This window comes from Furipterus horrens, unplaced genomic scaffold (assembly GCF_987537825.1).
Source record: "Furipterus horrens unplaced genomic scaffold, mFurHor1.1.pri manual_scaffold_4, whole genome shotgun sequence".
In the NCBI taxonomy this organism is placed as follows: domain Eukaryota; kingdom Metazoa; phylum Chordata; class Mammalia; order Chiroptera; family Furipteridae; genus Furipterus; species Furipterus horrens.
Window position 1 is genome coordinate 102,961,097 of NW_028327174.1, and position 14,228 is coordinate 102,975,324.

The 14,228-nt window shown below is 42.7% G+C and overlaps 1 protein-coding gene across 1 annotated transcript in view; it reads right to left on the reverse strand.

Annotated features, from left to right (window-relative positions):
- PLXNC1 (plexin C1) overlaps window positions 1-14,228 on the reverse strand; it is a 151,299-nt gene that overhangs the window by 33,462 nt on the left and 103,609 nt on the right. Inside the window, exons 17-21 of the mRNA XM_090273873.1 lie at window positions 14,085-14,188; window positions 10,448-10,486; window positions 10,093-10,217; window positions 8,700-8,898; window positions 4,165-4,311 (exon numbers count right to left, since the gene is read on the reverse strand). Of these exons, the coding sequence (XP_090129999.1) occupies window positions 4,165-4,311; window positions 8,700-8,898; window positions 10,093-10,217; window positions 10,448-10,486; window positions 14,085-14,188 (614 nt within the window). The remainder of the gene's footprint in view (window positions 1-4,164; window positions 4,312-8,699; window positions 8,899-10,092; window positions 10,218-10,447; window positions 10,487-14,084; window positions 14,189-14,228) is intronic.

Consider the following 14,228-nt stretch of genomic DNA (forward strand, 5'->3'; position numbering starts at 1 on the left):
GCACTATGGTGGAGAGAAAAAGGGGAAAAAAAGCTCAAGAATTATTAATTAACTTCACTGTTTCTCCACAGATAATAGGAGTATTAAAAACAAGATTGTTGAAGTGCAAACATCAAGATTTAATGAACAATGGAATGTAACTGAAGTAACAGGGAATGACTTAATTGAGACCGTGGGTTGTTTAATTATGGGGATAATGGATCTTCTGAAAGGACAAGCTAAATGGAACACCAGGAGCTGGGGACTGCTGGGGGGAACCATGTATTAAAGGAAGCATGTAGCCTAGCTATTCTTGCTAGAGATATCTAGGGCTCTGCTATATGTGAATTATTTTATTAAACATAATTATCCCCCAAATGGTAACTACTAGGGGAAAAAAGACAGGCTGGAGTGGGCTGCTATTAACCTTCACTGAATCATAGTAGAGGCATTAAGATTTCTGTAGGCATGTATGTGTTTTTCAAGAATTTCTAATAATCTTAACGACTTTTTTCATAGATATGAGAATGAGGGCAATAATATGTTTGTTGGAACACTGTTGCCCAGGCTGCCAAGATGCTCTCTCTCAGATACAGCAACTGGCAGGCTCATTTCCTGGGTTTAAGAGTTCAAAAAACCATTTCTCATTTAATTTTGATTACAAGTCAGCCTCCTCTTGCTAATTCAGCACACTCGCTACGAGTTATTGGCTTTTCTCATCTCTTCCTGAAAGTGAAGTAAATGTCCCTTCTCCCCTGTGGTACACTCTGCTGGAACCCAGATCCTCGTCTTCACTCGTTCCTCCGAAGTTGCAGGCGACCTGCCCTGAAATCATTCTGTCGACACGGAGCACGCTCAGAGCCTAAGCTTCTCCAGCAACAAAAGCAAACATGCCTAAAATGTTGCAAAGGAGGAAGAACCGTAGAGCAATAGGGTTTACTCCTCTTCCAGCTGTCAAATCTGAATCCCTGGACGACGGAGGAAGACTGGAGTCCTGCGGCGTACAAGCCTCCTGACGCCAGCGTTGGGGAGGATGAGACCGTCGGGCGGTCTGTCTGCCTCACTGAACGCCAGCTGCAGTGCCTTGATACTGAAGGATGGTCTCCAGTGGTACCAGAGTTAGTGTCATTCTGGGGCCTATCTAAATTTGAGGAAAGACAGAGGAATTTTCCTCCCGGGCTGCAGGGAACAAAGAGTTACTTCCTGGAGCCCATTTGTTAGTATAACAATTTCATATGTAAGAAATTGGCAGGGTATCTTCGTGTTCTGGAAAACACCCCACACCTCAGGGAGAACACATCCTAATCTTAGAGATGTAAAACGTGATTTTTAGACTGTGATATGAGGTGCTGTGTTTCTCAGCGTTTAGCTGAACAGGAGTGTGGGGGCCTCTTCTTAAATGTGTCCCTGCCAGGGCACCATGCTGCCACCGCACGCTCTCGCGGCACTGCTCTTAATTGTCCTTTGACTTTTCTTTCTTGAAAGAACTGACACACACACTCTCACTCCAGTTTGTTCACCACACCTTGGTTTTCAATGACTCAAACCACCTCAGGCAAATTTAGAAAATCAGAACTTCAAACCACTGGATGTACATGCCAGGGAGGGGGGAATTCAAGTGAGAAACAGTGGGAGGAGGAGGAAGAGAGATGTGATGGTTAAGGCTGGGGGAACTTGCCTGAAAGGAAATGAAAAACTTTAAATTTTTTTTATTGATCTTCTGCTGTCATTTTGTCACAAAAGCATAGCCCGGATCATATGCCTTCTCTGGAGCTTCTGGTATAATCGCCCACCATGAAAGAGAGGCTGGGACAGATCCCATAAAAGGCATTAAAATTCACTCAAAGACAAGACCCCTAGAAAGAAGTGGCCCACTCTTTTTCCAGTTTCAACTCTAGACAGCTGATCGCAAATCCACATTCGAAAAGCAAGATTTATCAAGATTTATGTGGATACCTAAAATCATAATTTTCTATTAGTCTTTCTCCCAGGGGCGATAAAGGAAAAAAGAACCCAAGAGTTGACGTGAATTTCTTCAACATCAGGAAACACTCTGATGATGAGTGTTAACAAATCAGAAACTCATGGGCTTAATTGACTGTAAAATAAATAATGTTTCAAAATGAAAGAGGGAAAAAGTGTTCAGATGTAAAGCATTAAAAGGGACTCAAACCTCCAAAGCTGCTTCAGGCGTTCGACTTCTCCCTGCTCCCAATCCCATCTTCTCCTTCCCTCTCCTTCCTGTTCAGGTTCGTGTTTTCATGAAAGAAAATTACTGCTGGATTCCCGACCTATATTCACTTGCAAGTATTTCCCTTTGGGAGCCCGTGGGGCTCTTAAAGTGTTTCAAAGTAAAAGCACAAACATCTTCTGATTTAGGACCAAGGCCCTGGGTTTGAAGACAAACTCAGGATCAGTGAAAGCAGAGACAACAGGCCCAGATGCAAGTTCATCTTTTGATCTCCAAGATACCAGTGGGGTTCTCTATTCCCAGAGCCTCTGATTTGATCAGTCCCAAGGAAGGACCCAGAAGCATTAATCTACCTGGATCTGCATTTCTAACACGTGCCTGAAGAGATGTGAATTAAATTTAATAAAGCTTTAAATCGCACACATGTGCAGGGCAATGTTCTTACTGCTTTACAGAATATAGACTCTTTTAACCCTCTCAATCACCCACAAGATAGGCAAGTACCATGATCATCATCTCCATTTTACAGACGAGGAGACTAAGGCACAGAGAGGCTTTGAAATTTGCTCAATATCACACAGCTAGCCAGTGGCAGAGGCAGGATTTGAACTTGCCTGGCTTGGAAGTCCAGGCTGTTTACCGCTATGCTAATAGCTTTCCATATGTGGCCCTTAAGGGAGCTTTTTAGAAATGCAAACTCTCAGGCCACAACCCAGATCTGCTGACTTAGATACTTTGGGGTGTTGCCTTGCTTACTAAACTCTCGAGGCAATTCTGATGCAAACTAACATTTGAGAACCACTGCGCCCCAGTGCCTCGCCCATGGAGCCGGTGTATAGACAGAAAATATAACAGTTGGTTTTCTGCTCAGCTCCCCGTCTCCTGGATGGCAGTTGCGCATGGGGCCTTCTTCAATGGAGGGTGAGCTATATCTTCCAGCAACTGAGAACTCGAAACAGCTGATCTGTGGACTATTCTCCCACCAGAGAACATAACCATAAGGCAGTCTACAGCAACGTGGTGCCTTGTCCAATTAGGGAATGAATTCTTCTAGAATGACAATGCAGCACTCGCCATGCAGAGCAAAGCCACAGGAGACTCAGTTCCCTTACAGAGCAATTCCAAAACCTCACTGTAATTTTTCCCTCCTTCTCCACTAATGAGATTGTGAAGAAGCCCAGAGTCTCCATAAAGCTAAAGATCAAACCAAAACACAGCAATCGCTTTCCCAAGTCTCTATTAACAGAAGAGCACAGAATATTCCTAAGTAATTTTGGAACTGGCCATGCTTGGTTCTCTAAAATTCCTGCATGTGCAAGAAATTGGTACCTCTCCCTTTTGGAAGGGAACAGGGTGAGCAGGGTGGCGATGGGTGAAAAGGAAGTTCTCAAATGAGCAAACCCCTCCAGCAGCCAGGCAATCATCTTCCTGCAGTGATTTACAGCTTTCCTCTAAAAATAACTATGAGATCACAGAACATTAAGTGCAGGACAGCAAACATTTGTAACCAATCCATGAAAATAAAGTAAGGGTGTCATGTTGCATGGGGAAGACGGTGGAATTTGTCTTATGTTATCGTTCTAAAATAAGACGGCCTCAATTTGGTTGAAATATATCTTCACACATTGTCTTCCAGAGCACAGCCGTTTGAGAAATTCTGATTGCAATTATAAGTGCTGAATAGGGAGTACTTTGCATTTCCTTTGACGATGCTGAAAGCTATAAGCAATCCTGATATTAAAACCTTTGGAAATTGATGAGTACCCTAGGCATCATTATAATGCTTTCTCCCCCAATCCAAGTAATTAAAATCTATTGTGAACACGTGTTAATATTTTATCAACTACTGTTTTTAATTGACTAACCGTATGAGGCCTCCCGCAAGGAGGAATGATATCAGTTTGTTTTAAGTGGTGCCCCAGCCCCTACCCCGTCCTCTAACTCTCAGCCAGACTTATTTCCGAGTCGGGTGGAAAGCTTCAGCACAAACATACCACAGTGCTGAAGTCCGGAACCTGCCACAGCAGCCAGTCTTCATTAAGGGTGTACAGGGCTTTGCACGTGATTACATCCACGGGACCCTTGTTTATTTTCTGGTTCAAAGTCGTCACCAACAAATAGAACGGCTCTCCAACAGTTTCCTTGGAAAAGACACAAAAGCGACAGTTAGTTTTCTGTGGAATCTGCAGTACTCTCCAAAGCATTTAAGTTGCAGTTTACAGCAGTGGGACAGGAGGCAGGAGGCAGTGTTTTTCAAACAACCAACAGGGAACTCCCAAGGAAATACATAATGCTGCTGCACTTGGGATGGAGAGCGAGACAGAGGCGCGTGCGCACGGAGCCGGCAGCCACGTGCAGCGTACGCAGCAGTTGCGCCTTCTTGTATGTGGGAGCCTCTGCGTAGCTCACTAATGCTCATCAGCTGGCTAACACCTGAGAATACTGACTAGATGAAGAGGTTTAATCTTTGTTCGTATTTAATTACTTTTTTGTTGTTGTTTAGAAAAACCAAAAATAAATGGCATTTTAAAAAATGCACAGTTAGCCTTGGTAACGAGAATAAACATAAGGACATTTTAGACACTTGCCAAGGAGAATGTTTTTCGTTGTTTATAGCTTTTCATAAAGGAACCGGCCTTCAGTGACACAACTGGCAGCCTTCTCTGCTGCCTGGCTGGCCAGTCCTGCGCTGTTCCCACACACAGCGTGTGCAGTCCCACCCGGGCGCCTTTGCTGGGGCTGGGCCACGACGTGCGTCACACTTTCCCTGAACCGAGTCAATTCCATCGCTCCAAGGCTTTTGCCAAACATCCTGATGGCTTCTTTCTCCATATGTGTGCCACCTGCACTTTTTCCTGGGCCAGGGGCTGCCACCCCTGTTGTTACTGAAATGCCTCAAAATTGCAGCCACTTTGCGCTCAAATGGAGTCTGGGCAGCCCAAGTGGAAGCTGTGTGTTCTGATTCTGCTGCTGCCTTTGCTAAATAATAAACCCTTTATAGCAATGGACATTAAACAGATTATGTGGGGGAGGAAGAGCCAGGCCAGAACCAGGAAGTCACACTACCTTGTAATGATGAAAAATCAGCCACATGACGGGCTTGAGGCACCAGCTTACAAAGTCAAGCTTTCCTACCACTGCATCTCACCTGCTTTCCCTTGAACATGTAAACTGAGACTTATTTTAAGTCTCGGGGGTCCCTGCTCCCCTGACCTCCTGTCCTATCCTCTACACTTACTCCAAGAACATGAGCCCTCCCCAGTCCTGGAACTTCCTCTTGCCCCCGCTACACTCCGGTGGGCTCTCTACCACTTCTCTCTCCCCTGCTGATACAACCTTGAGTCTCTTCTTTAGCGTAAGACAGAAGTGGAATGTTCAACAATTTCCCTGGTAGAGAGAGGGTTGGAACTAGTACACGACCTTTAAATTCTTTTTAGAAACTTCCTTTATTTATTGGTTCACAACTAGGGCGCTCTCTTTTCTTTCCCCTGCCCTTCTGAGTAATGTCCTGACCACAAACCTAGAACCTCTGCTTCTCTTTTTTCTCCAGCACACATCAGAGACGGGGCGAAGGCCTTTGTGAGGGGCTGGGTATGCCTGCAGAGGTTGGAGTCAGGGGACCTAGTGGGCTCTCCTGGGCTGTGTGGAGGGACAGCTGGAGTCAGAAATCCCTCAGAGGGTAGCTAGACTGAGATCAGGAAGCAGCAATGTATACACATGGTTATTACCCTGGATACTCATTACCAGAATCACTGGGGGTTCTCATAAAAAATTCAGGTGCCCAGGCCCTACTTTAGACTTACAGATCCAGAATCTCTAGAGCTGAGGCCTGAGCATCTATAGTGTTGACACCTTACCGGGGGGACCATGGGGCTGTGAGGTTTCTTTGTCACCACTGAACACAATGCCTAGCTTAGTCATATCTACTGAGGGTTTTGGGAGCTGGCCTGGGGCAGAGCCATACTCCGGACCACCTCCACTCTTCCCCTCCTGTGATGGTAACTAAGCTCGGCCCCTTCGCTGTCCTTTTGCCATGAGACCAGACTCTGGCCCTGGCTGAGCCAGCGGCTTTCAATACCTGTGATCTTGTACCATCCTTAAATCCTCTCTTAAGCCTGTAAGAAGGTACCTGCCTTTCTGGGAAGGCAGTAAGTGGGGTAGCTAAGCGCTCTCAATTTTGGGGGCTGTTACACACTAGCTGTGGGATCTGGGCAAAGTCACATCTATTCTGTGTGCCCCAGTTCCCCCAATATGCCAAATGGTCAGAGAGGTGCTTACCTCATGGGGTTTAAATGAGAAAAGATAAGCAGAGCTCTTAGCATGAGGTTTGGCACATTCAATAAATAGCGGTCATTAATGTTATTGTGACTTCATCCCCAGATCCTGGGAGGTTCACAGGGGTAGTTTTCTGGAGTTTACAGAACCAGTGGCACCCAGACAAATGCTCTTGGGGTACTGCAGGAGGACTAGGGCTGTCAGAGTCCCACACCCCCTTGGGCCCCTAAGGGCCTCCACAGCAGAGGGAATTATTCCACTAAAAATGAAAGTATCGCCCACTGGCTCATGCCACTTCCTCCCAGTAAGCACGCCACCCCCTCATCAGCAAGTGCTCAAGATACTCTTCAATCAGCTCTGCGAAATGTTTGCCCAGAATCCTCTGCTCATGGTGGGGGCCCTTTGGGTTTGGAGCCTAGATTTTTGGAATGCCTCACTCACTTAATGTCCAAGAGCAGCAAAAGCAAGACTCTGACCAATCCTTGAGGGCTCAGAGTAAGAGTCACAAGATCCTAGAAGAAAGATCTGGAAGGAATTTAAAACCAATGACCTTGCCCCCTACTTGGTGGGTAGAAGTCCAGATGGGAAGTGCCATACTCAGAGACACACAGCTAGCTGGGGCTGAGATGAATTTAGAGCCTGAACCTACAGCTTCTAAGCAAGGCTCCTAGTCTAGTGTTCATTCTACTAGCCCAGGGCTCTCAAATGTAGGGCAGGTGGAATTCCCGGGAGGAGCTTAGAAGACATGAATAGTGAGGCCCCATTCCCAGAGCTTCTGGTTCAGTGGCATTGTGGTAGGGCAGCTACCTGTCTTTCAAGACTAAGCCCTGGGAACTGGGTAAGAGTCTTGCTTAGAAGGGTCCTGTTTGGAAGCAGTCCTAGCTGAAGCTAGGTTGGTGAAAAGCAAAAAACATTTGCCCCAGAAATTACCACTCAACACCTCCCAAAAGCATGTGATGATTTATACCAAGTAAACACAAAAGAAGGCAGATTTCATTAATCTTAATAAATGGGTATTGCCTTGGGAGAGGAAGGGGTTGGCAAAAAAGAAAATGTTGTGCATCTACTTGTAAGATTGCATTAAACATTAAACTAAGCACAGTCTATTTAAAGTGCTGCTTTTGAGTCCGAACTTAAGTGGCACTGTTAAAACCTATGGCATAGCAGTATATCTTATTCAAAGTTTAATTAGATTTCAAAACTAGCTACAAATACACAATTATGCAGTTTTGCTGGAATCTGGATGGCTGGTGAAATTAAAGAAGGATAAGAACCTCCTGCACCAGAGGCTTCAGAGGGCTGAGGGAAGACTGGGTTCAGCAGGACGACACTCTCACTCTTCTTCTGCTGTTAATATTTTATACTGATAATGGCCAACATTTATTGAGGGCTTACTCAGTGCTAAGCAATTACATACATTTTCTCATCTGTGCCTCAGAGAAGCTCTAAAATATTCTTCTGCCAGTTCTAAAGGTTATAGAAACCAAGACTCGAGAGCTCGACACCTCTAGTAAGTGGGGGAGTCCTAATTCCAGACCAAGCAGTAGGCTCCAGGGTCCACTCTCTAAACCTCCAGAATCTGCAGAAAGTCTGCATTCAAAAAGATTTTAAGATTCAATTAGATTATAATTAGGATCTCACAGTAACTCCAACAAAATGAACTCAAGGGGCTGATGGCTCTTTGGGGACTTGCTTTAATATGGAATGACTGGTTAGAATGGAGCGTAATCAGCTTACAGCACATGGGTAGGCAAATGGATGTTTCCTGGATGCTTCAGAGGCCCCAAGAATAGCATGTTCTTTTCAGTATTTGAAATATTCCCTCCACTCAGTACATTTTCTCAAATGGGCTGACTGTGCTCTGGTTGTTAATGAATGAAGTGAGGTGGGCTCAAAAGTCAATGGGTATCAAATTTCACCTATGCAAGAGAAATAAGTTCTAGACATCTGTTGTACAACATCATACTTATAGGTAACAACACTTACACATCTGTTAAGAGGGCAGGTTTCATGTTCACTGTTCCTACCACAATAAGTTGGAGGAAATTCTGAATGAATTGTACTTGTATAGGTCAGTTACAGCAAAAACAATTTTTACTTTCCCCTTGTGCACTCCTGGGGAGGACCAGGACTAAAAGCAAGGGAACGCCGACACCATGGAGTGCTCAGGACTTACCAAGACAGGAGCAGCAGCTAAAAATAACCACCTACTGTCTTACTTCTGACACTGCCGAGGGAGGGGTGCGACACTTACCCGCAGAAAACCAGAAAGGCAGACGGACATCCAGTTTGTGAGGAGTTTTTCAACCACGGACTCAGTGCGTCTTAGCATGAGTTTAGGCTGCATGTTACTGGACTGTTCCATCAAGTCCCTGGTCAGCACCTCCAGGATGCTGGTCAGATAGACCAGCTTGGTTTGCAGTGCAATGGTTAAGAAGGAGGCAAACAGACACCTGTTTAAAAACAGAGCTGTGATCAGAATAGCCAAGACATGGAAACAACCTACATGTCCACCATGTGGCATCAAGAAGAAGTGGCACATATATTTATATACATGTAAAATTAAATACCATTCAGCTATAAATAAGAATGAAATCTTGCCATTGGCAGCTACATGAATGGATCCTGAGGACATTATGCTAAGTGAAATAAATACTACAATCTCACTTATAGGAAAAGAGATCAGATTATTTGTTTACTAGAGGCAGGGTAAGGATGGTGGGAGGGAGAACTGAATGAAGGGGGTCAAAAGGTACCAACTTCCAGTATTAAGATAAGTAAGTACTGAGGGTGTAATATCCAACATGATGACTATAGTTAACATTGCTGTGTGGTGTAGTTGAAAATTGCTAAGAGAGTAATCCTCAGAGTTCACAACATAAGGGGGGAAAAAGCATTGTTTTTTGCAGCTATATGAGATTTGGGGTGTTAACCAAACTTATTGTGGTAATCATTTTGATATATATTTATGCCAAATCATCATGCTGTACACACTAAACTTATGCTGCATGTCAATTAAATCTCAATAAAAGTGAAAAGGGAAAAAAGGCAGATGACAAAGAACACACACACACAAAGAAAAAACAAAGCCTTGGTGACTGAGGTTAGCCGTCAGCGGTGACTTGGCTTGACACTGATGGAAGCTTGAGGGGCAATGGGGTGCTGTCCATGGGCGCTATTTTTTTTAATGTCTAGGTTTCAAGCACCTACATTCTCACTCCATAAAAGCCACACACCAATGTGAACTTCAGGACATTTTATTTGTTTTCAGCACTTGAACTTTAAACTAGAGTGGTAAGAAGAAGTGAATGTCTTTCCTGAATTTTCAGGTTGTTTTTAAAAATGAAAACTAGTGCTTCTGCTTTTTTGACTTCAGACTCTTTTTTTTTTTTTTTTTTTTTTTTGGTGTTGGGTTTTTTCAGGGTTTTTTGCGGGGGAGGGGAATTGTATGTGTGCATCTTTAAATTAGGAATTTGTGTTGGGGTGATGTGATCTAAAATGCTATCACAGCTGCCTGACCACACAACCAAACAGCCCAGTCTCAAGATACCAAGTTGAAGTTGTGATTTGGAAATAAAGTAATAAGCGGCTTAGGTTTTATTTTCTCTACTTAATGACTTTCAAAATATCAATAAGTTGACTAATACCTGTCCTTCACTGAAAAGTTCTTCTGCTTCTCAAGGGTGTGGATGACAGTAACAAGGAAGCTTTTGTTACAAATGAGGGCATCTAAAGCCGTGAGACTCTCATTCTTGTCACTGGCATCTCTGTTCTGGAAAAAAAAATAAAGGTCTATAATATAGTATAATATAACATAATAACTTAAAGTTAGAAAGTAGATCCACAATGGGTTTTCCAAGACAATGAATTATTTAATATTGAATTCATGATCCAAAAAAACCCACAATAAAAATTCAAAGTAATAATGGAGATGATGATGGTGATGATAACACTATGAAAGTCAGGCAGTCATGGGCTAAAAATGAAAACTTAGAGACTTACATGCATATCTTCAGTGAAGATGTGTGTGAAGCCACCTGACTGAGAGGAAGGAGACACTTTTATTATTCATAACATCCAAAGGAAATGAAGTGGTTTTTTTGTTGTTGTTGTTATAATACCAAAGTCCGTTTTTAATAAAGTAGAGACACTATTTGTTAATCTGAAGACCCAATGGCCATACTCTCTAATACATAATAAATAATCATTCAGCTCTCAAGAAACACCAATGCATTCTGAAAGCCTCTAAGAAGACTAATTATCATGGCATCAGTCCATTTTGGGTAGATGAAGGCAGCTCACACTTTAAAAGAACTGACTCAAAGAAGTGTGGTTGAAGAAGATGATGCAAATGTGCAGACCACTCCTCAAGCCCTTTAACTTCTAAGCATAAATGTGGGATAGTGTTGGTAAGTTTTTACAAGTCTTAGTTTAGTATCTACTGTCTCCATACATGATGTTATTCAAGAGGGAGTGGAATGGGTTGGTTAAAAGCTAGAATCTGGAGGCAAACCAATTGGCTTCCAGTCCTGGTTTCATCACATACTGGTCACATCACTGTTGACAGGTTATTTAACCTCTCTGTGTCTGCCTTTCCTCATTTGCAAAATGGGGACAATAATTATTCCCACCTCATGGGTGTGGTGTGAAAATTAAGTGAATGAATGCATAGTAAGTTCTCAATGTCAGCTACTATTGTTGTTTTTATCACTAACTTTCGGCAAACTAGCCCAAAATGTTGTTGTTCTGCTGGTTTCTAAAAATATTTTAATGTGCTATGCTATGTAGCTCCTGGATATAGACTTTTAAATTTCCTTTTTTAATGTATCGTAAATCTTAATGGGCTTACATGATTAAATTTTAAAAGCATGCTGAGTAACACTTCAAATGAGTCAACAGACTGAAAAAGAAACTCAAAAATATTCAAGTTTTTTTTTCTTGAATATTTTCAAGAAAATAAGTAATAAGTAACTTTAGGCTATTTACCTTATTAAAGTAAATTTCTTCTGCAGAGAGTTTTTGCTTTATTTTTTTAACCCAAGCATGAAGACCTAACTATTTTTGTCATAGTTGCCCTTAGTAATAGGCAGAAAAATCAAACCCTAGGTTTGCATTTTCTATTTCTACTATTCTTCTGCTGAACCAACTTTAAGTACATAGGCAGTTTAAACAGACTGATTCTTGACCTTAAATAGGGAAATGCCACCTTGGCTTCTCTAAGACTCCTCCTTCCTTCTGCTGGGAGGTTAAATGCTCTGCTTACCCATATTTCTTGTCTTATTTTCAACAAAACCACATAGTCAATATAATAAAAAGCAAGGCCTGAAAAGCCGAACCTAACCAGCAAGGTGAAGAACCAGGAACTGGGAATCCCTCGGCTGCCGAAAACCTACAATTTCCTTTGGGTTTTGTTGTCTGGTAGGTGTTAACCACCCAAATCTCCCTCTGCCGTCCAACCTCCAGGCTAGAGGGGGGGCTCCCGGCCTCTCAGTAAAGGGGCTAACAGAAGGACTCGTCTGCAGCCTCGCATGCATTTCGGCAGGCACAGTCCTAATAGAATATGCGTGTGTTCCCTGTTCACTGGACCTTTTCCTAACTAAGTTCAATTTTGATTTAGGTCTTCTCGATAGGGTTCTGATAAATTTATGCTTGTTTTCTCTGGGTTTTTCTCCTTTAATGACTCCTTCTGTCTTCAGTTTTCATGCCTTTCTCAGTTGCCTTTTTAGATTATACATAACCCGGAGTTAAATCAGATGGGGTTCGTGCAGCTCTCACTCTCTTCTCCTAAGACAGAGGTTTTCAACCTATCTCATCTCACGGCACACGTAAACTAATCACTAAAGTTCTGCGGTGCGCGCGCTCACACACACACACACACACACCCCATATTTTTTGCCAATCTGACAAAAAATAGGTATAATTTTGATTCGTTCACACCTGACAGCTATTGTTGTGTTGGCTGCTGTCATTTTTAAATTTGACAGCCTAAGGGAAAAGAGGTCAGTGCCCCTGACTAGATAGTCAGGTATGGCATGTTTTAAAAATTCTTGCAGCACACCAAGTGAAAATTAATGTCCTAAAATAATAGAGAATTGTTCCTGGGATTTTTTTTAACACACGCAACAAGTGTTACTTTGCATTCATCACTCTACCTTGCTCTTGATTACTGAATTTAGAAGATAGGAAAATTTCTTTTTTAGGCCACAGATTATTCTTTTCAGCACTCAAGAGCAATCATTAACTGTAAAAGCCCACACAGTATTCATGCTGATGGTAGAAACTGCTGTTATTTTATTGCTATTAAATTCTTAATGGGGATCTCAGAGAGCTGGGAAACAGGACTCGTGATGCACCCTTTGCTGAGGCTCTGCGCCGTCATCCTGATTCAGGGAATTGAACTCCCCTCCCTGCATGGTGTTCTTCTGCAGAAATGGATGAGGTGGCAAATGGCAAGTCTTGGTGCCTGGTACTCTTGGAGGATAAGTTTCTAAAAAAGATACTTTAGTAGTACAAAAAGCTGAAGTCTTATATACAGTCTTCTCGATATACAACACTAAGGCTTGGATAAGAAATGTGGTGGGTGTTTTATGGCGGTGAGCCAACCTCCAGACACAACGCCACGTATCGTGGTGTCCACCTCTTGAATTATAGAGAAACTAGAAATTGCTTACTGAGTGTGTCTGAGTTTCTGAACTCTAGGTTCCTGGTCAAATGTAGCTGAGAAGCTTCGGATAAGGGGACACAAGCTCTCTTTCAGCCCAGAGAGACTCCTGGCTTTGCTCAGAAGTCTAGACTTAATCGTGCTAATTGGTGTTGATGTGTTCCAGAGGTTGGGCCTTTCTTGTGTTCTAGGCAAAAAAGGCAGTCTGCTGGAGCTGGGTATCGGGCTATGGCAGGAGAATGAGTGTGCCTTGCCAAAGACTCAGGACTGTGAATGAAGAAGGCAAAGTGACTGGGTGAGAAATGGAGGTGTTAGAACAGAAGTGAGAGTGAAAACCCAAAGGGTTAAGTAGAATACTCCTTGGAGTCCTAGGACAAATCCATCATCTCATGCAGCTATTTCCACTAAATGAGGATGATACTAACCGATTTGCTAAGTAATAACTACTGAAGAGAACCATAAAAACTCTACATTGCTAAAAATGGCCGTTATCAACTTAAATTCTGCTATACACGTCTGTTTTCCTGCCTCTCGGCCGGTAGTACTTTTCATTTCTGATTGAGAAGTAATAGTGAATAATCTAGTAGCTGCAATGGAAGTCATGCAGATAAACACAACAAATTGGCCAGCCCACAATTTATTGATTTTTAAATAAAGTAGCTCGCTTCTCAGCTACAAATTCAGTTCTAAACTAGTAGTAAAATAAAGCAAAAAGCATCACTCTGAACTTCTGTCCCTTTGAGCTTTTTGTTACTGGACAAAGAGTAATTGCCAGTGACCCATCACTGCTTAATATCCTCATCAATCCAATTAATAATTATCCTTCTCCTTGTTCTGCTCAAACTTAAGTCATTATTTTATACCAAGCACATCATCTACAGCTGTCTTGGAAGCAAACATTCCTTTTTAACAATAGCAACAAGCACCTTCATTATTATTCAAGATTCAACCTTAGGAACATGGTCAATGCTCTTTTACCTCAGGGAAGAAAGTTCTCAGAGCAAAATGTTTGTAGTCAAGGAAGGGAACAGTTCCAAAACTATCAACCACATCCAATTTATCCATCTGCAGCTCGGCAAAGCCTGCAAAACAGAATCCCAAGAGCAATATTTTAACTCGACA